Below are 27,953 nucleotides of genomic sequence, written 5' to 3'. Positions count from 1 at the left end.
TGGCATAATCTCTCCCATTTATAATTCCTTCTCGAATACTCAAACTGGCACTATATATCAAACCCAGTATCATTGTTCTTTTTCTGTGAAACAATCTCAGCTCCCACTCATGGTATGTATGTACATGCATCGCCTCTCTCTTTTTTCCATCCCCTCTTTCCAGAGAATGAGTTCATTCTTAACTATGTTAAACTAACATGTAGCGACATACCTGAAACAAATTAGCAGTAAATCACTGAAAGCCAACGTACTAGAGAAACATTTATATTATCCAACAAAAGCAGCTGGTTTTGATTCTTCTTTGTCAACCAGCCGAGTTCCACTCTGAGAGAGGAGTAGGTCCTTCATTTCTCTGTAACTTTTGAGTTCAGCGAGTGCATCAGCTGTCCTTCGGGGCACAAATAATCCAGAACCGGCAGTAGCTTCTCCCTCAAGTTCACTTGGAGAATGAGATGAGTAACAACTATGGTCTTGGCGCAGAGGTGGGGCAGTCCTTAGCATGTGAACAAGAACACCAACAGCAGCATCTTGAGATTTTCTGCTCGATGAGAACACTTGTGAAGTAGACTCAGTAGTTTCTTTCCCTTCAAGGCTCCTGCCAACATGAAAAGTAGGTCTTACTGAAGTCATGGCAGATCCAAAACAATAGCAATATTCCATCGACGGTAAACGTTAAAATTCAACCCAACTCAGACTTATTCCATTAATGACCTACAGAGAACTACTAAATTATGTCTAACGTAACATCTCAAATAAAAGTAATCATGGCAATGCCAAAGAGGGGGCGTGCAGATAGCAATATACCATTCCTGATCAATAATAATTACTGAATCATGTGTAAGTAACAGCTAAAATGGAAGCAGTCCCTGGCTCACAGAAATGCCAAAAAAAGAGGGTGAGGGGTATGTGGTTATTAGTTATTACCAATGTTGATTGCTGTAAGCTGGTGATGTCGATTTTTGGCCTCTATAGCATAAATCTGGTTTTCTAAAATAAGAGCAAAATCCATAATTTCACATGAATGACAAAACCTGCTTATATAGGCAAGTGGGTGAATTTCACTTAAATGGGCAAAGAGTAATTACAACTTTTTTTCCATGATGTACAAAAGTATTGTCAGGCAGGCTTAGCTAGCTAGTAATGCAAAGCAGCATTTCCAATCCATCCCAAGGAAACTCTATTGAGAAAGAGGGAGTAGGGCTCCTCTTTGGTTGACGTCAGTCCTAGCCTTCCTTTCCAACTCATAACTTCCATATCTATCTATTATATAAGATTCTACTCTTCTCATGTTCTATTACTCACATTATATACCCATTCACCGTCTTTTCAGTCAAGAACTTCAGTCAGCAGTCACATTGGCCAAAACTTTATTTCCAATTTTTGGCTCCTTCATATAATATCTATTTCCCCATGCATCTTTATCACATTCCTCTTCAACAAATAATAAAAAAAAAAAAAAAAACAGAAAAAGAAGAAAAAAAAAGAAGACACCAAGTGATCTCCAATTGTCTTCATGAAGAAGATGATATCAAACTGAATCAAACAGTTGAGAGTGTATGACCCACCAATTGACAAGTCCAACGAAGAAACATCTGAAAGGTCCTAACTCCATCAAGATCAAAAGCAGGCAGGTGCTAGGTTCTTCTGTTATTCATTCCTTTTGCACTTAATATTCCATGAGTTCATGCCGAATTATTTACAACAAAGAATTTTGTCTTCATCCAGAAAAAGTTCAGGGGTACTGTAAAAAGAATAAAGACATGGTCATTACGAACTGCTGATCAGCCTATGTAGGGTCCTGCCTATGAGGGGTGAGTTTAGAGTTGATCCTAACCTTATGCATTTTTGCACAAAGTGGCTGCCCTATACACCACAGATTCGGGGCTAAACTAGTATAGCTTGCACCCGTAACTTGATGGGCTCTGAACCTAGATTTGTCTGCAGGACAAAGAGTTGATTTCATACGGGCTCTACTTAAGGACTGAACTATAGAATAAATCAATATGCTTGCTGGTGCCACTGTGTATCATAGGAAGTTAATACAAAGTGTTGACGAAATATGAATTCAAATATCAAATAATAGTCAAATACCTGTCAAGTATTGTACCGTGAGTTCGAGAGGGGGAGAAGTCTAGGTTGAGTCATAGTCTAGTCAGGGAGAGGCTGTCCACAATAGAGCCATTCCATTCCATTCCTATCGTGTTCACAATAGAACCATTCCATCCCTTTTTCCAGGTGGTAATTTGAGAAGAGGGAAAGAAGGTTCGTTTGAATTCCTTCATACCTGAACCATTCGAATTTCGGCCCGAGGTTTGGAGGTGTATTCATACTCAAAGCAGCAACCTATCTTTGCTGATTTCCAGATTTGAGAAAGCCCCCTGTTGTGAGGTTGAGATAAGGAAACATTGTTAGTTCCCTTCTTACCATTGGGTTGGATTTCAGTCACTATTATTTGCTCAAGTAGTTGGTTGATTGGATAGATACCTCTTGCATTCAATAGGGATTTTCATTGCGATTCTACATCTAAAATTCCCAGTTGATCAGAGCTCCAAAGAGGAAGCATTTCTCCTCGTACCAGTCCGCCTTGCCACTGGTTTGTGTAATGTGGAGGTAGAAGATGACATCGTCTCCCCTACGACTCGATTGTTTTTTTATTATTTTAATTACAACTAATGCCCCTCACTACCTCTCTTATTACCTTATTGCCATATTTTAGAAGCCCTTCCAAGTCTGTCCCTGAACTACAAATACTGATCCTTGTCATATCCTCTCCTCTTTGCTTACCTAGGTAACCCTTGCAAATTCTCTTTTATTACGAGATTGCCACTGGTTCTTAAATTTGAGCTATTCATTAATTGGGTGGGTCCATAATTGGGTTCAAACCTGGGATTGCATGGCTTAATTAATAACTAAAAATTTGCCATTATTGTTCATGTTGGCTTTATTTGGTCTGCATACCAGCTGTTGGATTGTCTTCCTTTTTTTTGCAATTCTGTTTGATTGCCTTTCTATATAGTGCAATCCAGCCGTTGGATCAACTCAATTTTTGGGGACTATTGTTATTATTTGCAAGGAGTATTTGACCAGAATTTGGGTTATTAATTTATTACTATTCTATCCTGTTAATATCCCGCGTTGGAGTTCTTTATCTACTTTTATATGATTTATTGCTGCTATTGATGCTGTTGCGGCTAATTTGATTATGGGATTTATTATTATTTAGTGATGTTGGCTGTTAGTGGGTGAGTATGTGGCGCAATGATTAAGTTGCACCATTGCAACATGTTGGTCATTGGTTTGAAACTTGGAAACAGCCTCTTTTTGAAGCGGGGGGGGGGGGGGGTAAGGCTGCATACATTTGCCCCACCCAGACCCTGCAACGGCGGGAGCCTCGTGCACTGGTTGCTCTCTCTTCTTCTCGATGCTGGCTGTTGCTGCCATATGATGATGGGTTATCCTTCGGTGTTTTTCTCTACATTATTTGTTCATGTGTATTGCAACACATGGGGGGGAGACGGAGTTATCAATTGATATTTGAAGATTATTATTTTTATCTGTTCTAGTCATCAGCTGAAGATTATTATTATTTTCTTGTTTGTGTCATCTGCTCGAGTCTTCAACAACTTTATCTTATGAATATGGTTAGTTGTGGTTTTCAGAAACAAGACTTTGATCAGTAGCCTGCAATAACCTATGCTGCACTTTTACCAGGGGTCCGCAGTTATCTATACTGAACTTTATTAGTGGTTCGCAACAACCTATGCTGCACCTTCACTAGTGGTTCCCAGCAACCTTACGTTGTGTTATGTGGTTCACAGTAACCCATAATGCACTTTTATCAGTGGTTTGCAGTGACCTATGCTACGCTTTTATTTGTCTTCTTTGTGAGGATTACTACTTGCCTGCCTTAAGAAGGGCTTATGATTTTGTTGCTACTATGATGTTTTTGGATTGCGGTTGGTATTCTCTGCCACTTGTTTTATTCGTTGATTTATGGGTTTATTCGACATGAAGAGTTTTCTCTACTATTGTTGCTGATGATTGATGTGCTTGAGTTGGTATTGATACCAGAATGAAGTTCTCTCTATGTTCACTGGCGTCTACAAATGCTATATATGTTCAAGATTGGTTCTGCTGTTAAAATCTATTCTTCTTGTTCCAAGCTGGAGCATTTGGATGTATATATATACTTCAGCTAGATAGTGTTGAATATTGTACCGTGAGGGGGAGAGTTGGTGTTAAGTCAAAAGTGGGAGAAGTCTAAGTTGAGACATAGTCTAAGTTAGTCATTGTTATTTACTTTAGTTAGTTTTGGGTTGTTATTAGACACTTAGTAGGTATTTCCTACTAAGACTTGGTTGCTTGATTAATATAAGAGAGAAGTTACCCACAATAGAGGCATTCCATTCCATTCCTATCATTTTCACCCTCTCCTCTTCTCCATCTCCGTTGTGCTATTCTTCTCCTTCTTCTTCTTCATAGGTTCTAGTTGTTGAGGTCGAGCTTTGTCACAATACCCCTAAAAGTTTTCAACAAGTTGCACCAAGTGATCAATGAGCCTGTGACACTTGACTTACGCGTGACTTGGTTGATCCATGCCCTAGAACACCTAAGAGTAACTTGGTGACACTGGGATAACTTTGTCCCATATCACATCAGTTTGGTTGCACATAGGTTTGTTCGATAAAGTGAGTAGAAGGCTTTATGACGATGCACATACAAAGCAAATCAAGCCAGTTTTGACCACCTCAAGTTCAGGCCTTAAGAAAAGTGTATAGGACTTGGGACCAACTATTTCAAATTAGATTTACCCAAAATATTAAAGACCACTGCACTTTAAGAAAATCGTAACTAGTAATTTCAAGGTGAATTATATTTGAACACCCCTGGTGGGGGATAGGTAGGCTAAACACTAGGGTTCAGATATCACACCCCTTTAATAGTATGTTAAGAAAACCTTGTTAAGTTAATGTCGGTTCTGTAGGGGTCTATCTGTAATTTCTGGTTTCATATTAATATATAAACTTCCCCTACCCAAGGTTTGAGGGTTTTGCCATTCTCTCAAATCGTGGCCAGTATTCTCTCAACCTCTCTCATCTTCTCTTCTTTCTTATGACCAGGTGATGAATCAGGTTTTTTTTATTGTTACTTGGTATCAGAGCTTTGATTTCAATATTTGTGATTCCTTCTTGAGTGCTGTTCTAAGTGTGGTCATTTTTCGCTACTTTTTGGTGCTCAACCACATATGTTGTTTTGATGTTTGTTAGAACCCTAGTTTCTTAAACATGCACAACTAGGGTTCCATCATTGTTACTGAAGTTACTGAAGGAGGAATACTTTTTATCTGAAGACACCTTCACTATCTACAGGTTTTGTTTGATGATCGATGTTGGTTATTCCCCTCCTATGGTAAGCCACAAATGTCATTGTGAATACTTTTTATGGACCAATCATGTTCATTTGATGTGGTTCCTTGTTCCCGCCAAAACCTTAATTTGTTGGGCAATTGATGGGTAAAATCCTTCTTCCAAGAAACCTGTCTCTGGTTGGTTGATTGATGTGATCTTTGGAGGACTTTTTCTCCCTATACTACATTGTTTGTGGTCAAAATTTTAGACCAAATAGATAACCCTAACCGCCTACAGTTTTAGGTTTCGTTTTCTATGATTTAAGGGTTTTCACCCTTCTCTACAATTCTTTGTTTTGGAGTTTTTCAAATACCTAGTAATATGGTCGGTGGGGGACCTGAATCAATTATTCTAAGGAATGAATGCAACAGAGGCACAATGGCTACCAAAAGAAATAACCGAATGAGCGAAATTGGAATTAGAGATCCCTGGTAGGGAGGCAACTGAAGCATAAGATGAAGACAATGAAGAAGAGGGCTCGAGCTTGATTATCAGACGCTGGAGAGTCAACAGTTCCTCCTGATCTAAAGACACCCCTGTAGGAGCAGCATCGGTGGTTTTGGAGTGGTTGGCATTGGCTGGAGTTGATCAACCACGACCACAGCCACAGCCACGATAATTGGTGGGTCATCCATGAAGCTTCCAACAGAACTCCGTATGATGCTCCTTCCCATGGTAATCACACTTACACAGTTTCCTTGTCAGAAGTGGATCGATCATTGGAATGAGAAAAACCAACACGAGATAAAGATCCTGAACCAGAATAGAGGGTTGATCGATCCTATAAAACAGGCTGCAACATAGCGGAATGACAACTGTCCTCTGATTGAACCATGGAATAAGCCTGCTCCAGGGATGAAAAGGGTTCAAAATTAAGAACATGAGCCTGAGTCTGATCGAACTCGATGTTGAGTCCAGCCAAAATAATTGTAAACCGGAAGCTTATCTTCCTTTTTTATGAAGGCCATGGCATCTGTGGAACAAGTAGCACTAAAATCTTCATAAAAATTGAATTCTTGCCACATAACTCGCATCTCAGAATAATACTGGGGTAATGACATCTCCTTCAATTAGTTTAATGGATATTCTTGCTCAATTCATAAACTTGTGCATCATTGCCAACCTGAGAATATGTATCCATGGCAGCCGTATCCAATAATAAATGTTACAAGTCTAGAATCTTGCAACCAGATTAGAGAAGAGGAAGAAGAGGAGAGAAGAAGTAAGAGAGAAGACAGGAAGAGAGCTGGGAAAAATAGAGTTTCTTATTCTTTCTTCTTGTTTTTTAAGCTCTAAGGCCCTTACACCTTTTATAGAGGATGTGGAGAAGAATAAAGTCTTCCTCCCACCAAACTCTTATCTACCATCATTAATGCCCACCAAGCTCTCACCTAATATCATTAATGGAGGAGGCTGCCACCTATCTACCAATCTTTGACAATCGTGGAAGGCTCCCTTTGTTGACAAATGGCTCTCACCTAACATTGACAATGGAGGAGGCTGCCACCTAGCTCTGACAATGAAGGCAGTCCCCTTTGTTGACAATGTTGGGAGCAGGGAGCCTTAACTACACTAATAAGATTAAAATACCCCTAGAAACTCCATAATAAATAACCCCTTGCAATATTAAGGTTCATCGAATTGATAATGTAGCACATAACAAGGGAGTTATTTAAACTCCATTTTCTAAGACAGACCAGAAATGGTAGCTTCTCAGATTCCCCTGTGAGGTAGCTAGAATAGCCACGGGAATCAATAGAAAGGAAGCAAGATCGAGACCACATCAAATAGTTGCCCCCCCCAACTAATTTGATAGAGCTGATAGGGAACAAAGCAAAGTCACAGTTGATGCAGTAGCAATTTTGTCATGACTGCTGATCTCAAGTAGTCCAAGAACCAATCTCAGGAAAAATCATGAACATGTGCTATGTCAACCACAGTAAAATCAATCAAAAAACAGATTTGAAATCACCACATTTGGATTTTCTAAGAATAGAGAATCACTCGTAAAGGACCCCTAGTGAGAAATAACTCACCATCAAGGCTGAAGAAGAAATCACAGCCCACAAGGGACACCACGAGAGAGAGAGAGAGAGAGATAGAGAGGTGGCACTAGGGCTATAGCATTAGGTCAGAAACCCAGAGAAGGATCTCTGCTTTGATACCATGATGAAATTAATGGAACAAGGCTTATGTCAATATGACAACAACCCCTCTTTATTTATAATGAACAAAAGAATATTTTAGAACAGGTGCAAATACAAGAATACCTTTAATGACTAATTAACCCTTGTACCCATATTACAACAACAACCCCTATTCCCCCTCTTGTGAGGCCCACCCTGGATAAAGCTTCCTCCTTGTGCCTTGGCCCGTGTCATGATTCTTTTTGGGGCCTATCACTCGGTGCAGCCCTTTTTTTCTTAACACCCACATCCTTCCTCTCGAGTACTTACCTCGGCCCCACCACCTTAAATGAAGCCCAGCCCTAAGCCAACCTGATTGGACAAAACCCTCAAGCCCACCTCTCTCTCAGGTGGATCCAAGGCCACTAAACCCTCTATCTTCCCTTCCACCTGTAATCTACACTTCAAAATTGTCTCTTCAGTCCTATCCCCCACATATCGGCCCTCCTTTTGGTTCTCGCACTAGGAAGTCTTCTAGTTGCAACCGCTTCTCTCGTCCTGTGACCTCATATCCCATCTCCAGGAATATCATCGTTGTTATAGAGTCACCCCCGCCTTTTCTTTGCCAGGCTCTGAGGAGTTGTTGCAACACCTTTCCCCTCTTTAAAATGAATCATTATGTTTTTTTGGAATATAAGAGGCCTTCACTCCTCTTCCAAGCAAGCTGAAGTCCAATCCTGCATTAAGTCCCTCCATTCTAGTTTTTTGTTGCCCCACTAGCACCTAGCACATTGCTTCTGCCATTGGCCCCTCTCGGTCCTTTATCTCAAACTATTCTCACCACCCCAATGGCTGCCTCTGGTTCCTTTGAAATCCCTCCATCATCCAATCTACATCTTGTTGAATAATGTAATTAGGACTACTACTCATGTAAGGATTAGGACTACTATTTCTGTTATAAATAAAGGAAGGGTTGTGCCCATTAAGACACAAGTCCACATTGCACAAATCTACATGGTATCAGAGCAAGACTATTCGATCATTCAGGCTAAGGAACAACGTCGATTTGAGATGTTACAACCTATTTCTTAGGATCGATCTGCTCTTGTTTCTTCTACTGGTATAGGTTCCCGACCTATTACTTCATCCTCTTCCAACAAACCGGTTTTTAAATGTGATTTTTGCGTCACACAAGGGAGACTTGTTGGAAGCTTCATGTACGTCCTCCTAATTCTCGTGGGCATAATTAGGGTCGTGGGAAGAATACTCAAGAAAATTAGCCCAAGACTACAGTTGATTCTGATAGCTCCACTACTGCAGGTGTATCCTTCTCTACAGACGAAATGGCTATGCTTTTTCGTATATTAACTCAGATGAGATCCTCTTCTGTTGCTGTTACCCCTTCTCTGCTAACAATCACTACCTCCCACACAGCCCAATCAGGTACTATAGTTTGTAGTCCTAATGCATTCGTAGCCTCCCAGTCCTAGATAATTGATTCTGGGGCTACTGATCACATGACCGGTTTACATACCTTCTTTTCTATATATTGGCCCTCTTCAGGTAATACCAAAATCCGCATTGCTAATGGTTCCCTCACCTATTGCTGGGTTGGGTTCTATTCAGTGTTCTCCTTCATTATCACTATCCTCTGTGTTACATGTTCCTAAGTTTTCTACTAATTTGTTGTCCATTGGTTAGTATCACTAAGGATTTGAACTATAAAGTCACTTTCTTTCCTACTCACTATGTTTCAGGACTTGGTGACTAGGGCAACGATTGACAATGGTAGAATGAGTGGTGGTCTCTATTACCTAGACATTGGTCCCTCTCGGGCTCTACACACTTCATCTGATTTGGCACTCTAAACTTTTGGGATGGCATCGACGTCTGGGTCACCCCCCATTGGGCACTTTATCTAGATTATTTCCAGCATTAGTTAAACACTATACTATAGACCAATTTATTTATGATGTGTGTGTTTTGGCAAAACAAACTTGGAATGTTTATCCTCTTTCTGATAATAGAAGTCATGTTCCTTTTTCTTTAATTCATTTTGATGTTTGGGGACCTGTCCATCATGTCTCTGTTTCTGACTATCGGTGGTTTGTTACTTTTACTGATTCCAATACTCGTTCTACTTGAATTTATTTATTGCATCATAAGAGTGAGGTTTTTCAGTGCTTCCAGGGAATTCACTGCATGGTTAGGACCCAATTTGAAGCTAAAATCAAGATACTGCAAACTGACAACGGGAAGGAATATGGATGGTTCCTTTCAGTCTTATATGGTTGATCATGGGATGATCCATCAGATTAGTTGTGTGGATACTTCGGCGCAGAATGGTGTGGCTGAACGCAAGAATCACCATCTCCTTGAGGTTGCTCGCTCCTTAATGTTTGAGATGCAAGTCCCTGCTCCCTATGGAGTGAGGCCGTTCTCACTGCTGCCTAACTCATCAATAGGATGCCTTCTCCGATTGAGTTATTATCTGGGTCTTGTACCTTTGTTGTTCCTCCCAAGGTCTTTGGTTGTGTTTACTTTGTTCATAATCATCAGGTTCCGAGCAAGCTTGATCATTGTGGACTCCAGTGTATTTTTGTGGGCTATTTTCCCACTTAGAAGGGATACCGGTGCTATCATCCACCTTCTTGACGGCTCTTTGCTTCCATGGATGTGTTATTTCATGAGATTGAGGCTTACTTCTCACTTTTTCAGGGGAGTCCTCTATTGGTGAAGAGGTGATTCAGATTCCTACTTTTGAGCGTCCTTTACACCTTACCATAGATGATGGTGCTACTCAAAGGGATATTGGAATAAAGACTACTAGTTCGTATGTTCCCATTGGTGCAGAGGATATTACTTAGGGGGAGCCATCAATTCAGGAGCAGAAGGCTCCCATTCAGGGGGAGCCACAGATTCAGCAGAAAACATAGGATGGTCTAGTGATAAAGGTATTCTCTCGGAAAAAAAAGGAGCACTGAAACTACCACTTATACTACCATTGCTACTCCATTGCTTGATGATGTAGAGTCTTCTCTTCCAGGTATAACCTTTCCCCTCACTTTTGATTAGTCTCTTGATGTTCCTATTGCTCGTAGAAAAGGCAACCAGACTTGTACTCAACATCCTATTTCTAACGTGGTGTCATATAATACTCTCCCCATCATATCTTGCATTTGTGTCGTCCTTGTCCTTTGTTTCTATTCCTAAAACCTGGCAAGAGACAAATATAGAACTTAAGTGGAAGGAGGTAATGAATGAGGAGATGAGAGCTATTCACAAGAATAACATATAGGATCTGGTTGTTCTTCCCTTGTTTTGGTAGTTCGTCACTGCCCATCTATAAGATGCATCATCCACATTAGCTAGGTATCCCAGCCTAGGGAGTGGCTCAATCATAGATTATAGTGATAGGATGTGGATGTGGCATACAAGGTTGGGATGGATATCCAAAGAGTTAACAAAAGATGACCCACCCCCTGAACTACCCTCCTATCCAAATGAAGTTAAAGATCCACCCTACTATCCATACCCACCACCATATCCAAATGAACCGGTGCTCTCGAAGGATGGCACACAAGGTTTGGGGAGATGGGATTTACATTTTTGGTCCAAGCTCCCTTTCTTAGGTAGATTTGCTATGAATGTGCAAGATCCAAGCTTAGAATAAAGATTTGATAGCATAAGGGCAAAATCTTAAGTGTTTTCCCAAGTTTCCCACTTTATAGAGAATAAATAGGGGGAAAGGGTCGAAATTTTGAAATAAGAAGGCTTGGTTTCCTATTTAAGAAGGTTATATAAAGGTTGACCCATTTGGTCCAATTGAAAATTCCCACATTTAGAGGAAAATTCCCATATTTCGAGGAAAATTCTCACATTTTGGTCGAAATGTGAGAATTTTGGTCAATACTTGGCGAAACCAATAACTTTTAAAAGTCACATGGTATTTGGTATCAGAGTTCTGGGATATCGTGGAAATATGGAAAATTTCGATGGTATTGGTGGAACCTTGAATCATGATCAGACCAGGGATTTTATTGTTATAAAAATTTTCCCTATTCTGGCTAGTTCTAGTTAGTTTAGTTTCTGCCCAAAATTTTGAGTCGATTTGTTCTGAATGTTGCTAACTGGTTGCTGGTCTTATTTTTCATTGTTTTAGTCTCCTTAGCTGGTGATTTAAGTCCTTAAACTCCTTGGTTATTATTCAGTTACAGAACTTCTGAATTATTGAGATCGATTGAGTTGATCCTTGTCTATTTATCTTAGTTTTGTTATTATACTATTGTTGAGTTATTTGGTGATCGATTGGGTGTTCTTTGAGAGTATCTTGCTGTTTTGGAACTAGGTTAACTTGTTGATTCTAATTCTACATTAAGTGGTATCTTAGCATGGCAGAGAACAACCCTACCGCTGATATTATGAACTCTGTAGCTTCTATAATGGAGATGTTACTGAAATAACCTAGAGGGGGTGAATAGGTTATGCTAGTGAAAATTTTAACTCTTTTCGATGTATAGGTCCCAAGTGTGATTGCAAATTAAAAACGATGCGGAATAAATAAAATAGGCACAATCACACAACGCAAGATTTATAGTGGTGACTCAATCCGAGTCTAGTCCACTCCCTACAAGAATCCTCTTGTAAGGTATTCCACTAGTTCTCCCTTTCAGTACAGTAGGTAGGGAAGAAAACCTTTACAATCTTTTTATGGATAAGAGTATCCTTACAAATCCCCTTTATAGGTAGAGAGGCACCTTTACAATCTCCTTTAAGGTAGAGAGGCACCTTATACTCTTTTAAGGATAAAAGATCCTTACAATCCTAAGTACAGTCTAGAATTGTAAAAACATAAATAAATATGGAGTAGTGGAATAAAAGGAATATCTCAAGTGTGATACAAATGATGAGAATGAGAGAAGAATGATGCACCTTTAGTAAAGTCCTCTCTTATGGCTTTGACTTGCACAGGAGGGAGTGGAGGACTTGATTAAGACTTGAGCCTTTTGTTGGGGTTAGAGTAATCGAACAACTCAAGTATGATAGAATAATCTTAGTGACTCTTGAATGCTTACAAAGATGCTCTTAATGCTCTTTTTTAATTATATTTAATTAAGAGCGGCTTTAGGTATTTATAGGTGAGCTTAGTGAAGCATTTTAGGTAGGAAATCAGGCTCTAACGGTAGTATTCTGGGACCACCGATCGACCACCATTGGTATCCAGTCGATCGGAAAGAGCCGTTGAGGTAAACTAGCCATTGGAGCTTTTCCAGGGAGGCACCGGTTGACCGGGACTTTCTACCTGTCGCTCGGCTATGATCTCGGACAGATCAGGTTGACCGACACTTTTATCCGGTCGACTGCCAGCTTGACAGATTCTGTTATGACAGAATTTTATCGTATTGACTTGTCGACGATGCTTTGACCATAACTTTTTGGTCCGACCTCGGATTAATTCGAAACTAGTTGTGTTGGAATCGTGACTCGATTTCTTACAACATTTACAGAAGGTCCATTTCCTGATATTAACTCTAAGGTTACCCAAAATGCCCTTGAGTCAGTTCAAACTGTTTGCACAGAGATTTGATAGAGTACTCTACCACCTAAGGTCATTCTAGTATGATGCATGAGGTGCGTGCATATGCAATGTGTGTGCAGATTACAAAATATATTCTCTATCATATGGTCTTCATCTTGGGTCTTGATGTCTTCATCATCTTGAGTCTTGATGTCTTCATCTTCTTGAGTCTTGATTGTCTTTATCATCTTGAGTCTTGAATGCCTTTAAGCTTTAAGGCCATGTCTATATGAATTCAACCCTTGATGTCTTGATTCGACTCTTCTAAGTGTTTCTTCAAACTAATTACCCTTTCTTCAAGCTAATCACATTTTATCAAATCAAGTTAAAGACGTATGTTTGTTTGTTAACACCAAAATATAGTAAGGAGTGTGGACATGTTTCCTAACAATCTCTCCCTTTTTGGTGATGACAAACAAACATGGGCAATATATCCAAATATAAGAAATGATAGTAACACAGTGTAAAGTTCAATAGGATATTTTAATTTAGTGCCAGAAAAAAAATAAAGATAAATACATGTCATTTCTAGATAAATATTTGTCATTTCTAGAATAAACAAAGACAGATACTATTAAGATAGATGTTTCTCCCCCTTTTGTCAACAGCAAAAAGGGAATCAAAGCTGCACAAGATATTAAAGTGCTCCCCTTGAGCATGTGCAAAAAAAAAAAAAAAAATTGTATCTTAAGAGTATTTGAAAAAGTAACAGGAAAGACTAAGTTCCACAAGATAAAACAGAATAAGAGTTTAATAATAAAGTAACATCATATAAAAGGCGTAAGGACCCCTAATCCTCTGCATCCTCATCCTCAGCGTCCTCCTCTTCTTCTTCTTCTTCTCCGTCATCTTCATCTTCCTTGTCTTTGCGTAGGAGCTTGAGAATCTCATTCTGCTTTCTTTCCATCTTTACCAATTGGGCAAGGATGATGTTCCCAACCTTTTGAAGATCGCCAACAATCGCACATGCTGACGTATCAGCACCTCCTTGTTGTTGTGGTTGGCTGGGTCCAGAATCAGTCTTTTTGGAGCCAGTGGTCGTCTTGGGAAGGAGTTGCATCTTGCGAATAGTGGAAAGATTGATCTCTTGAGGAAAATGTTCAAATGATTCACCAGAAAAATCCACATGAAAGTGGTCCAGGATTTGGCAAATCATTCTCCCATAAGGAAGATTTCCCTTTTGAAGTCTGTCACCATGGATAATCATGGTTTTGAGCAGAATGTAGGGAAGATTGATACTCACAGTCTTGCAAACACAGTAGGTGAGATAAGCATGGAATGGGGAGACTTCATCTCCATGACCACTCTTTGGTAGGATGTTATAGGAGATGATGAGATTTACAATCCTCCCTATATTGGTGAGTTCCTTAGCCTTAATCTTGTATTAGCATATTCCTTCATGATGCTAGAGTATACACAGTCAACATCCATGAATTGTTCTACATAGGGCTTGGGTTGGTAGTATTTGAGTTCCGCTGCCACAAAGATGTCTAGGATTTCTCCTAATATCAGAATGTCTATATCTATAGGAACTCCCTTAACACAGGAATGGACTAGAAGGTTGTCACCTTCTCCAGAGAAAGTAAGATTGCAAAAGAACATTTTGACTAGGTGGGGATAACAGTTGAACCCTAGTTTGAGAATGTTGCCCCAACCCAGAGCATCAAATAGGTCTTTGATGTCATACCTGGACAAAGAGTCGGAATTGATGGTTCTACCTTGCTCTATGTGTCGAGAAATGTAGAGATCCCATGATTCTTGAGCAATGGAGGAGGAGAACCAGATATCTTTGTCAGAGACCTTCCGTTTTCCCTTGTGAGCGACTATCTTCTTGGCTTTGTGTGGGCGGTGCGAGTCTATGATGATGAAGGGCGTAAGAAAGAAGAGATGCAAGTTTTTGAGAGGGAAGGGAAAGGATCTTGAGAGATCTAGGTTAGAAATGGATTCTAAGCTAGGGTTTTGGGAGAGGAATGGTCGAAATAGGTTTTTAGGGTAACAAAGGTTTTAAAATGAGACAAAATGGGTCAAAAAAATAGATTTTAAAAGAGTGCGGAATAGAGTTTTCGGCGGCACCGATCGACCGGTAGATTGTGGCGGTCGACCAGCAATCCTTTCAGTCAGAGGCGGTCGACCAGAAGATTTTAGACGGTCGACCAGAAAATTCCAGAAATGCCTGAAAAACTAGAAAATTATGAATTTTGAAGGGGTTTTTCAAGTCCGAGCTTTTGGTATAAATATTAATGAAGGAATGTTTATTCATTCAACCAAACAGGTTACAAATTCCAAGCTCCTTCCTTAGGAAGCTAAAACGCTCTTCACCTAGTGGTTTAGTGAATATATCTGCAAGTTGTTTCTCGGTTTCAATGTATTTTAGAGAAACATTGCCATTTTGAAAGGTGTCTCGCAGAAAGTGGTGTCGAATATCAATGTGCTTTGCTCTTGAGTGTAAAATAGGATTTTTACTCAAGTTTATAGCACTAGTGTTATCGCACATGATTGGGCAAGATTCGAAACTCACTCCAAGGTCTTGGAGAGTTTGCTTCATCCAAAGGATTTGGGCACAACATCTACCAGCTGCAACATATTCGGCTTCGGTGGTAGATAGAGCAACAGAGTTCTGTTTCTTGCTAAACCAAGAGACAAGACAATAGCCGAGAAAGTGACAGGTACCACTGGTACTTTTTCTGTCGACATGGCAGCCCCCGAAGTCAGCATCTGAAAAGCTGACAAAATCAAGGGGGTTTTTGGGGTATCATAACCCTACATCACAAGTGCTTTTCAAATATTTAAAAATTCTTTTTACAGCAGTGAGGTGAGATTTCTTAGGATCAGCATGAAACCGAGCACATGCACATACACTGTACATGATATCAGGTCTACTTACCGTTAAATATAGAAGGCTCCCAATCATGCCTCTATATCTAGTTACGTCCTCAGAAATACCATCTTCATCCTTGGTTAGTTTCAAGGATGAACTCATCGGACTATCTGAAGATTTTTAACTGTTAATGTCAAATTTCTTTAGCAGCTCCTTGGTGTACTTACTTTGGTTTATTAAAATTCCATTGTCAGTTTGTTTTATTTGAAGTCCAAGGAAGAAATTTAACTCTCTCATCATACTCATTTCAAATTCATTGCTCATCTTGCTACTGAAATCAGTACATATTTTCTCGTTGGTTGAGCTAAAGATGATATCATCTACATAGATTTGAACAATGAGTATGTCATTCTTCAAGTTCTTCACGAACAGGGTTGTGTCAATCCTCCCCCTTGAGAAGCCACTTTCCATCAAGAAGGTACTTAATCTCTCATACCAAGCTCTAGGAGCTTGTTTGAGGCCATACAGGGCTTTCTCAAGTTTATAGACATGGTTTAAAAACTTGGGGTCTTCAAAACCAGGGGGTTGGGCTACATTTACCTATTCTTGAATGTATCCATTCAAGAAGGCACTTTTGACATCCATTTGATATAGTTTAAAGTTCTTGTGGCATGCAAAAGCTAGTAGCATTCTAATGGATTCTAACCTTGCTACTGGTGCATAGGTTTCATCATAGTCTATTCCCTCTTGCTGATTATACCTTTTGGCAACTAGTCTCGCTTTATTTCTCACTATGTTCCCATCTTCATCCAGTTTATTTCGAAAGACCCACTTAGCACCAATGATGGTGTGGTGGTCAGGTCTTGGAACAAGTTCCCATACCTTGCTTCTTTCAAACTGGTGAAGCTCTTCTTGCATAGCGATAATCCAATCACTATCTTTTAGTGCTTCTTCTATGTTCTTGGGTTCGATCCTTGAGATAAATGCAGTGTGATTGCATATCTCTCGGGTTTTAGATCTAGTTTGGATTTCTCCATCTAGATCCCCTATGATGTTTTCTAAGGGATGATTCCTATGCGAGATGACTTCCTTAGGAAGTATTTCTATTTTTTCAATGGTAACATCATTTGAATCATCAAGACAAGTATCATTAACTTTGTTCTTAAGCTCATCAAACATGGTATCATCATCATCAATAGGAGATTTATTTAAGTTATTAAGCAAAGATTCATCAAATCGTACATTTATAGATTCTTCAAACATTAATGACTTTTTATTAAAAACTCTATATGCCCTACTGTTGAGTGAATATCCTAGGAATATTCTTTCAGATTTCGCATCAAATTTTTCAAGATAGTTTTTGGTGTTTAAGATGAAACATTTACACCCAAAAACTCTAAAGTAGTCTACTTTTGGCATTTTACCAAAGTACAGTTCATAAGGGGTCTTAGAAAGTAAAGGTCTGAGAATTATCCTATTTAGTACATAACAAGCTGTATTTACAGCTTCAGCCCAAAAGTACCTAGACAATGAATACTCATTGAGCATAGTCCGAGCTGTCTCTTGTAATGACCTGTTTTTCCTTTCAACCACCCCATTAGATTGAGGCGTTCTAGGAGCAGAGAAGTTATGGTCAATACCATGCTTGTTGCAATATAAGTCAAATTGACTTATATTGTCAAATTCTCCTCCATGGTCACTCTTCACAGAGGTTACAGTGTACCCTTTCTGATTTTGCAGTCTATTACATAGAGTTGCAAATTCATCGAAGGCATCATTTTTGTTTTTTAGAAAAACCGTCCAAGTGTATCTAGAGTAGTCATCAACGATTACAAAGGTATAATTTTTACCACTCATACTAGATACATTGATGGGTCCAAATAAGTTTAAATGAAGTAGATCCAATGGTCTAGAGGAAGAAACAATGTTCTTCGACTTGTGGGAGACCTTGGTTTGCTTGCCTTTTTGACAAGCATCACAAAAATTGTCTATTTCATACTTGATTTTAGGGAGGTTCCTCACAAGATCCTTGGATGTAATGGTTTGAATCAACTTGACATTTACATGTCCAAGTTTTCTATGCAATAATAATGACTCACTATGGTTAGAAACCAAGCATACATTCAAGGAACTTGATTCGTCAAGCATACAAACATAGATATTGTTTTTCCTAGACCCATTTAGTATTGAATTATCATTTGCATCTTTAATGCAACAATGGGAGACATTAAATTCTACTTTGTATCCAATGCTACATAACTGACTCACACTTAGGAGATTATAATTCAGATTTTTCACAAAGTAAACATTTGAGATTGAAATACCTCCAAGTCTTATTTTTCCAATACCCGCAATTTTTCCTCTGCTGTCATCTCCAAAGGAGACCAATCCTCTGTCGTAGTCCCGTAAGCTTGAGAATAGGTTCTTGTTGGATGTCATGTGTTTTGAGCATCCACTGTCGATGACCCATTCAGCTTCCACCTTATTCTTCAAGCAAACCTATAATAGAAATTTAATCGTACATTGGTCCCCATAATCTCATAGGTCCATTATTGTTAGTGTCAAACTTTCCTACTGGAACCCAAATGGTTTTGTACTTTTCAGGTCTTTGGTTCTGCCTTTGGGATGACTTTGGGTTTCTTTGGGTTCTCTGATGTTCATACGATCCATTTGATCTTTGAGGAGTATAGTATCTTTGAAATCTATAGGATCCTTGGTCTTGGTATTTCCCTTGTGGTCTATAAGTCTCCTGAGGGTAGTTCTCATACCCTTGGTATTGTCTTTGGGGCCTCTCAATAGAGTATTCTCTTTGAGGTTGGGATTTTATATACCTAGGCAAGACCTAGAGTCTTCTTGAGACCTATATTGCCTTCTTAGGGGTGTGTAGTAGTAGGCATGGCTAACTCTTAGTCTCTCAGTTTGAGAATTGGGTTTCTTCCTTTTCTTAGAGTGACACCGGTTTATGGAATGTCCTGTCTTTTTGCAAAAACTACATTTAATGTAAGAGGTGGATGGTTGATTTCTTTGGTCACCCCTTCTTGGATTCTCACTTCTAGATGGATTTTGTCCATTGTACCCTAGTCCTTCTCTTTCATTTGGACCTTTCCTTTGACATCCAAGAAGATTGTCAAGGTTCCTTTGCCCTTGGGCGAAGGTGCAGAGGGTGGAGTTCAACTTGAAGTTTTCTTTCTCCAGTTCACTCACCTTTGAGGTTAGTGCATCCACTCTCTTATTTAGTGCGTCAACCTCTTTTTCAAGTTCATTTTTATCAGATTCTAATTTGATACTTTCTTCATACAAGGGTTCGAAGGCTTCTTGAAGCTCCTCATTAGAGTCTCTTATTAAGGATTCAAGTTGAGTTTGACATACCTCTTGTTCTTTATCTCCGATAGCCATTAAGGAGAGGTTGGTGACTTCTTCTCCAAATTCACTTTTCTCCTCTTCATCACTTGAGTCCCAAGTGGCTACATAAGCCTTCTTCTTTGGTTCATATGGGCATTCGGTTTTGAAGTGTCCAGGCTTTCTGCACTCAAAACAGACTATATCTTTAGAAGAGATTTCCTTGGGTTTAATTTTAGATTTACCTTTTTCCCCATAGGATTTGTCTCCGTAAGATTTGTTCTTGTGTTGAAATCTTCCTTTCTTTTTGAGGAACTTGTTGAACTTCCTCGTGATGAGTGAAATTTCTTTTTCCATATTGAATTCTTCATCTTCTTCATCATCGCTTACTTCTTCGATAGTTTGAGTTGACTTTAGAGCTATTGTTCTCTTTTTATTCTCAGGATTTGGTTTATCGGCGTTCAACTCTACTTCATGAGTTTGTAGGGATCCAAGCAAGTAGTCCAAAGAGATTTTCGTCAAGTCTTTGGCTTCTTCTATTGCTGTTTTCTTGGGTCTCCAAGCTGTAGGCAAGGCTCTTAAAATTTTCCTGACTTTTTCAGCGTTGGTATAAGTTTTGCCTAAACTTTTGAGACTGTTCACAATATCAGTAAATCTTGTAAACATAGAAGTTATTGACTCATTTTCTTTCATAAAGAAGGATTCGTAATCAGAAACAAGTTGGTCTACCTTTTTTCCTTTACCTCTGTTGTACCTTCATGTGTGACAAGACAATATAGTCTTGAATAAATTGAGCTCCCGCTCTGATACGAATTGAAATAACCTAGAGGGGGGTGAATAGGTTATACTAGTGGAAACTTTAACTCTTTTCGATGTATAGGTCCCAAGTGTGATTGCAAATTAAAAACGATGCCGAATAAATAAAATAGGCACAATCACACAACACAAGATTTATAGTGGTTCGACCCAATCCGAGTCTAGTCCACTCCCTACAAGAATCCTCTTGTAAGGTATTCTACTAGTTCTCCCTTTCAGTACGGTAGGTAGGGAAGAAAACCTTTACAATCTTTTTATGGATAAGAGTATTCTTACAAATCCCCTTTATAGGCAGAGAGGCACCTTTGCAATCTCCTTTAAGGTAGAGAGGCACCTTATACTCTTTTAAGGATAAGATGATCCTTACAATCCTAAGTACAGTCTAGAATTGTAAAAACAGAAATAAGTATGGAGTAGTAGAATAAGAGGAATACCTCAAGTGTGATGCAAATCATGAGAATGAGAGATGAATGATGCATCTTTAGTAAAATCCTCTCTTATGGCTTTGACTTGCACAAGAGGGAGTGGAGGACTTGATTGAGACTTGAGCCTTTTGTTGGGATTAGAGTAATCGACCAACTCAAGTAGGAATGTATGATAGAATAATCTCAGTGACTCTTTAATGCTTACAAAGATGCTCTTAATGCTCTTTTTTAATTATATTTAATTAAGAGCGGCTTTGGGTATTTATAGGTGAGCTTAGTGAAGCATTTTAGGCAGGAAATCAAACTCTAACGGTCATATTATGGGACCACTAGTCAACCGCCATTGGTATCCGGTGACCGGAAAGAGCCGTTGAGGTAAAAAACTAACTGTTGGAGCCTTTCCAAGGAGGCACCGGTCAACCGGGACTTTTTACCGGTCGACTGGCTATGGTCTCGGACAGATCTGGTTGACCGGCACTTTTATCCGGTCGACCGCCAACTTGACAAATTCTGTTATGACAGAATTTTATCATACTGACCTGTCGACGATGCTTTGACCATAACTTTTTGGTCCGACCTCGGATTAATCCGAAACTAGTTGTGTTGGAATCATGACTCGATTTCTTACAACATTTACAGAAGGTCCATCTCCTGATATTAACTCTAAGGTTACCCAAAATGCCCTTCAGTCAGGTCAAACTGTTTGCACAGAGATTTGATAGAGTACTCTACCACCTAAGGTCATTCTAGTATGATGCATAAGGTGCGTGCATATGCAATGTGTGTGCAGATTACAAAATATATTCTCTATCCTATGGTCTTCATTTTGGGTCTTGATGTCTTCATCATCTTGAGTCTTGATGTTTTCATCTTCTTGAGTCTTGATTGTCTTTATCATCTTGAGTCTTGAATGCCTTTAAGCTTTAAGGCCATGTCTATATGAATTCAACCCTTGATGTCTTGATTCGACCCTTCTAAGTGTTTCTTCAAACTAATTACCCTTTCTTCAAGCTAATCACATTTTATCAAACCAAGTTAAAGACGTATGTTTGTTTGTTAACACCAAAATATAGTAAGGAGTGTGGACATGTTTCCTAACAGTTACAGACAATAAGGACGGAACAACAAGCTCTTGGTTCAAGGGTAGTGACTATGGAGACCCAACTACAACAACCCACTCATGTACCACCTGAAGTGGATGCTCCTATGAATTTAGTTGCCCAATTTGCTAACAGGAGACCTAACCCTAATCTGAGAGGTCCACAGAGGATTCCTGTAGTACAACCAACTTTTGAAGAGCATATGAGGAATTATTTTGACAATGAATGTCCCACATATCATACGCTCAGGAGACTCACAAAAAGTCAAGCTTGACCTCAAGGAGTATGATGATAGGCATGACCCCCAAGTGTTTTATGACTGGATAGCAGCAGTGGATGATTATTTTGATTATTATGAATTCTCTAAGGTACGAAAAATTAAATTAGCTCATGCTAAGCTAATTGAGGCTGCTCGTGATTGGTGGAGAACCTATAAGCAAGAACTTGAAGATCGTGGTAGAGAACCTACTACTTGGGAAGAGATGAAAGAAGAATTGACTGACAAGAATTTGCTATGAAATTTCAAAGCTCGCATATAAGATCAACTGAACTCTCTTCGTCAAGGAAATATGACTATTGCAGAGTACGTAAACAAATTTGATGCACTTTATTCTCACACTGGCATTAGGGAGAATCTTTCTCGATTCCGACTTAGATTGCGAGCTGAAATTAATAGAGGTATTAGTGTTACTGATGTGTACACAATGAGAGATTGCTTTGACAAGGCTCTTCGAGTAGAGGAACTCATAGAACCGGAAGATAGAAGGTTTGATTTTCAAGCTGGAAAGCATGAGAAAAAATTTCCGACACCTAACTCTATTACTACCATAGTTGTCATGGCGTCACCTAGGCGTCGCCAAGGCGGCGATTTGGGGTCCTGGCGGAAAAAGAAGTTTATGGCAGTGCTACGATTTATGTGACTCACAAATGGCGATCACCATTGGCTGATAGACGTCGCCATGGCACCGCCATGGACGCCAGGTCATCCTTGATTCACTAGGTGATCGATTTTTTGTAAAATGTAGGGTGATTTTGATAGGGATGATGATTTGATGTTGCTTAATGTTGGTTTTATATGTTATAGGGTATATATTGTACGTTTATAGCATGCTAAATAACTTTAGAAAATAGGAAAAATAAAAAACGACACATGGACGATTTGACCACCATGGCAAAGCCTTAATCGGCGATTCATTGCCAAATCGATTAGCCACCCCTCCACCGCCTTGGATCGATTTGACGCCATGACAACTATGATTACTACAACTCCTACACACGCCACATTTCCTCACATTTGGACAAAGGGAAGCCAACTATGATTAGAGGTAATAAAGCGCAATGTTATCACTGCCAAGAGGTTGGGTACTATGCAAAGACTTGTCCACATCATCAAAGAACAAATGTTGTTGCAAAAATTAAAAAAGGCACATGATAAGGTAGACCCTGATCTATATCCTTATCATATCTTTGATGAGGCCAATGCATATGATGATGGGTCTTATGGCATTCATGTTATGACTTACGAGTAATGTCTTGGTTACTGAAGCCATGGAAGAGGACTCCATTAAAAAGAATATAGTAGACAATATTGAAGTCCTGGAAGATGAGGTAGTGGTTGAGAGCGCTCCACAACAAGTCTTTGAGATTCATGTTGAAAAGGAAGAGCTTGTTCCTCCAATCCTTGATGAGAAGGTTACCAACATTGATGGCTCTATGCATACAACATTCATTGTTGGTATTGATTCAGAGGTTGAGCATATAGAGTTTGTTATGTCATCATGGTTCTTTGAAAAGAAAGCTCTATGCCTTGAAGACTACATTCTAAAAGTTTGCAAGCAACCAGAATTTCGTTTGGGAATGGTCAAAGCTGATAATCACATGTTGCTTCTCCCTCATCACTACAAAATTCGAGAACGAATCTTTTCAAGATGGGGAGAGTTGATGCAGATTCTTCACCAAACTAGACTTGTTTTATTAGGAATAAGTCTATGGTTGGGTTCCATACATGTTGGGCTTCGATTCCATATGTTTTGAGTGTAATAGGCCACTTTTATGGACCTAAAAGAGGGGCTCTAAGGTTGCATACGGGATTACTAGTTTGTTTCCTTTTTCATTAGTTTCCTTTTTTAGTTGGGTTTGATTTGAGTTATATTTGTTTCCTTAGGAGTCAAGTCATTAGTAGTTAGTTTTCTCTTTCAACTAGTTTCTAATTCCAGTTTTTAGTAAGTATTGTATTAGGAGACTAAATTAAGGTTTCCTTTTAAGGAACCTTCTATTTTGCAATTTTCTCCCCCATCAACATTATAAATAAAGAAGAGGAGGCTCCTAAAGCTAAGAATGATTTTATGAAACCAAAAAAAGAGCTTCCTGCTGCCACTAGGTCTTTGCTGAGACTACCTTGTGTTTGATCAAGGTTTGGGGCTGGTGTTTGATCTGGTCGACACTCTGCTGTGAGAAGCCCGAGTGGTTCCTTCTATCTTCTCATTTTCTTATTGTAATTTTCTTCAGCCATCTCCGGCAAGCGATCTGGTCTTTTCTTAATTCTGGTCTTTAAGAATCCCAGATTTCTCCTACCGACCCTTCACTGATCTGAACAACCAGCCACCTGATGGCTCCTCTATTCTGGTCGAGTGTTAGGCCTGTTGAGAGGGTGGTTCGATCCTAATTTGGAGCCAATCAGACCTGGGATTTTATTGTTATGAAAATTTTCCCTATTCTGGCCGATTCTAGTTAGTCCAGTTTCTGCCCAGAATTTTGAATCGATTTGTTCTGAATGTTGCTGACTGGTTGCTGGTCTTATTTTTCATTGTTTTAGTCTCATTTGTTGGTGATTTAAGTCCTTAAACTCCTTGGTTATTATTCAGTTACAGAACTTCTGAATTATTGAGATCGATTGAGTTGATTCTTGTCTATTTATCTCAGTTTTGTTATTATACTGTTGTTGAGTTATTTGGTGATCGATTGGCTTTTGAGAGTATCCTGCTGTTCTGGAACTAGGTTGACTTGTTGATTCTAGTTCTGTTATTATACTGTCTTTTTATTTGCTGTTCTAGTATCAGCTGATATTAAAAAAGATTTTTTTTTTTATTTATTTTTTAAATAAACCAACACTACATAACCACCCTAGTGATCAAATTCTGGTCAGATGACCCCTCTAATCACTCACATGACCCTTCTAATTACCTTTTGTGACTAGAACCCTCACAAGACACTTACATTACAGACACATACATTACTTATAGAAAATGAGTATGCTTTGGGTAGTCCTAGAGCTCTATGAAGCTCTAGATACCACAAGTGGTCCATTTGGAGTCATGTCAGTCTGGCAAATGAAGCCTATAGAAAATCTATATCCTTAGATGCTTTGGGTTATCCTAGAGCTCCAGGAATCTTCCAGTTAGATGCCATAGTTGCTGCATCTGGAGTCCAAAGTCATTCTGGCAAATGAAGGCCATGGAAATGCCATTGAAGTGATTTTTTTTCCCAAATGGTTGATAAATGAAGTCACCATAAATTTCTCAAAGGTTCTGATGCGCTTGAATCTTTTTCCTATAGATAATGATTTATTTAAATCACAATATGAACTCTGATTTCACTGTGTCCTAAAATATGTGACTAACATCAATATATCAGCAAAATACCAAGTGAAAGTAAACCTAAGCAAGATAACCATGTATCTGAAAACCAAGTAATAAAATGCATGGAGTGTCCAAGGATTATAAGGAACATCTCTTGCTGGACATGAAAACATGTTCAATGGCCCTTACAATCCAAGAGAATAGGATTGAAGGTAGTGAACTAGTTTTCGACATTCAGCTGGGAAAATGCTAACTTGAGTTGTAGATGTATAATGAACTATTTTAACTAGATGTAGGCCAACTAAAACTATACAGATACCTGTTTTGAGTATCTGACATATCAACGTCATCCACAGCAAAGGGACATGAAAAGTCGCACTCATCTAAATCATCCTGGAATGACAATCGGCTGGAACTCCTCGAAAATCCAATCTTCGGAGAACCACTCGAAGAAACCAATCCTGAGAATCGCCCTGAATCATCTTTACTATCTTTGGAGACCTACCAAAGCAAAACAGAAGACAAATCCTAAGCATAAGTTGCAAAGCTTTCCAAACGGGATATCAACAAGCATTTGATGGAACAGAACTACCTTCTGTCCCAAGTAAAGATTTGTAAGCCCAGAATAGAGCTCTCCTGCTTTTAAAATATCTGTCTTCCTAAAAGACCTGCTTCCTGATGGAGAATCCTGGGAAGAAAGCTCAGGCTTCGTGCTTCTGGGGGACATGGGTGGAAGAGAGTGTCTATTTGGGTCAGAGAAGTTAGGAGTAAGATACCTATGATTTCTACCAATCATTGGCAGCGGAATACTAACAGGGGCACTTCCTGAACGTAGACGATTTTGCAAACCAGAAGAATATGTTGGGGGAGACGGTGTTGGAGATGATGAGAATGGAGGGGAAAGCGGATATTCATCAAAACTGATACCCTTTTTATGCGTTGGGGGTCTATAGCCTTGAATCTTGCGGCCATAGAAGTCGGGGGGAGAAGAAGGATAATCAGAATGTAAATGAGAGCTACGGTAAGCAGGGGGAGACACGCCGAGGTGATGATTCTGTGTGAAAGGAGTTGCTCTATGTATGCCACTAGTCCAGCTATGTGGGCGCTGAAATGGAGCAGATACGGGCGAGCGAGTCCCTCGCAATGGGAATGAGGTCGGCTGAACACCCTTGTCCTTGCCGGAGAAAACCTTCAGAGGATCAGTTGCAGGGCTTCCAACATAATCAGTGATTATCTGTGGTGGAAACAACGAAGATGGCTCGAGGTTGAAATCTGATAGTGTGGGTCGATATGTAACGGATATGCAAAGGCGACCAGGAGGAGCCTCTATTGGTACAAAACTGTGATGTTTCATGGCATCCTCCTCTGACCTCGAGAATGGTTCGCTGAAAGATGAAACCTTATAAATGAGATCAAAATTATATGTCTGGTTGGAAGAACATAGCTGGCGAAATAACCGATAAGCTGGCAGAAGCCTCAATGTCGAATAAAGGGAGCGTAGGAGTATGATGGATTTCTTATACATCTTCTTATAGGAGGCAGGACTTTCGAGCAATTGAGGAACCATGGTCCTTGGGGACTCGTATTGAACAATCCATCTCTCTATAACCGTCTCTGCAGAAGCATCCATTCCCGAAGTAGAGCAGAATTCATCCACAGCGGAAGAAGTTGACTCTTCGTGGACCAGCATCACATCGATTATCATGGGATCCATAACGTTCCTGTGCAAGAAATTCAAATTCTCCAGAGCTGCGGGGCGGTCTCCAAGGGCTAAGTTAAACCATTTGTCGCTCCTCCTTACACGAGACACAGGCGTCAGGTCGCCATTGTGATCATGCCGACGCAGAGAAGGAATCCTTGAATCCAAAACAATGTGTAAGCTCTTCAAGAGAAACTGTGATATTATCTGCTCGGATCGTCCAGATTCGGACTGTGGGCTATTCTGCAGAGCCATGACTTAATGAAATTGAACTGATCCCCACTTCCAGGAGACGAGGGAAAAAAGAATTAAAAAAAATGAAGATGATTGATGAAGAAGAAGAAGAAGAATTTATTAATACATAAAGGTCCGATCCATATTTGTTTCAATGTGTTTTCATCACGTTTAATAGCTGTCAGTGATCCCCAAACTTCCATTGGAAGACCTAAACCACCCATCGAAGGAATTCATCAGCAGACGCATCGGCGAGAACACCAACATGAATTCCGTCGGGTTCATTGGGAAGCTTACAGGAACAGATCCAATCATAGCTTGCCAGATTACAGAGAGAACAGTTGAAAGCCAGAGAAGGGTCTCGATCGGAAAAAAAAAATAAAAGGAAGATTGTGGAGAGACAGATAAGTGGAATCAAAAACAGTTCTTCAATTCAAGCATCCTAGAAAAAAAAAGAGAAGTATAGCAAAATAGAATCAACTTGTTCAACGTCAATTTCTGGTCGAAGAATCACAGAGTCGAACCTCGAAACAATAATGAAAACCTCACCATGGATACACCGATGGAAGGGGAGAGAGAGAGAGAGAGAGGAATGACCGAACTCTTAAACAAAGAAGAAACGATAATAAAGAATGAGATTCATATGCATCAGAAATCAAAATACAGAAGAGAAGCGATAGAAAAATAGAGGGATACGAGACGAGCAAGAAATCAATTCTACCGATTGACGAAAATCGAGAAGAGAAAGGGAGCAAGAAAGAAGACAGCACTGAAACGAAATCAGACCAAATTACCAAAACGTATGGCATTTTGATGAGAAGAGACAGGGAAC

General features: G+C 39.5%; 1 protein-coding gene across 1 annotated transcript; it reads right to left on the bottom strand.

Moving 5' to 3' along the window:
• LOC122061498 (autophagy-related protein 13a) lies at positions 1 to 27,953 on the bottom strand. Its single transcript, XM_042624772.1, has 3 exons — positions 25,781 to 27,953; positions 25,508 to 25,689; positions 1 to 595 (listed from the first exon to the last, which is right to left on the bottom strand). The coding sequence occupies exons 1-3, from the start codon at positions 27,140 to 27,142 to the stop codon at positions 268 to 270; spliced, it is 1,872 nt and encodes a 623-aa protein (XP_042480706.1). The 5' UTR covers positions 27,143 to 27,953; the 3' UTR covers positions 1 to 267.

Source organism: Macadamia integrifolia, chromosome 14 (genome assembly GCF_013358625.1).
Source record: "Macadamia integrifolia cultivar HAES 741 chromosome 14, SCU_Mint_v3, whole genome shotgun sequence".
NCBI classification, from domain to species: Eukaryota; Viridiplantae; Streptophyta; class Magnoliopsida; order Proteales; family Proteaceae; genus Macadamia; species Macadamia integrifolia.
This window is presented reverse-complemented; position numbering and strand designations above follow the sequence as displayed.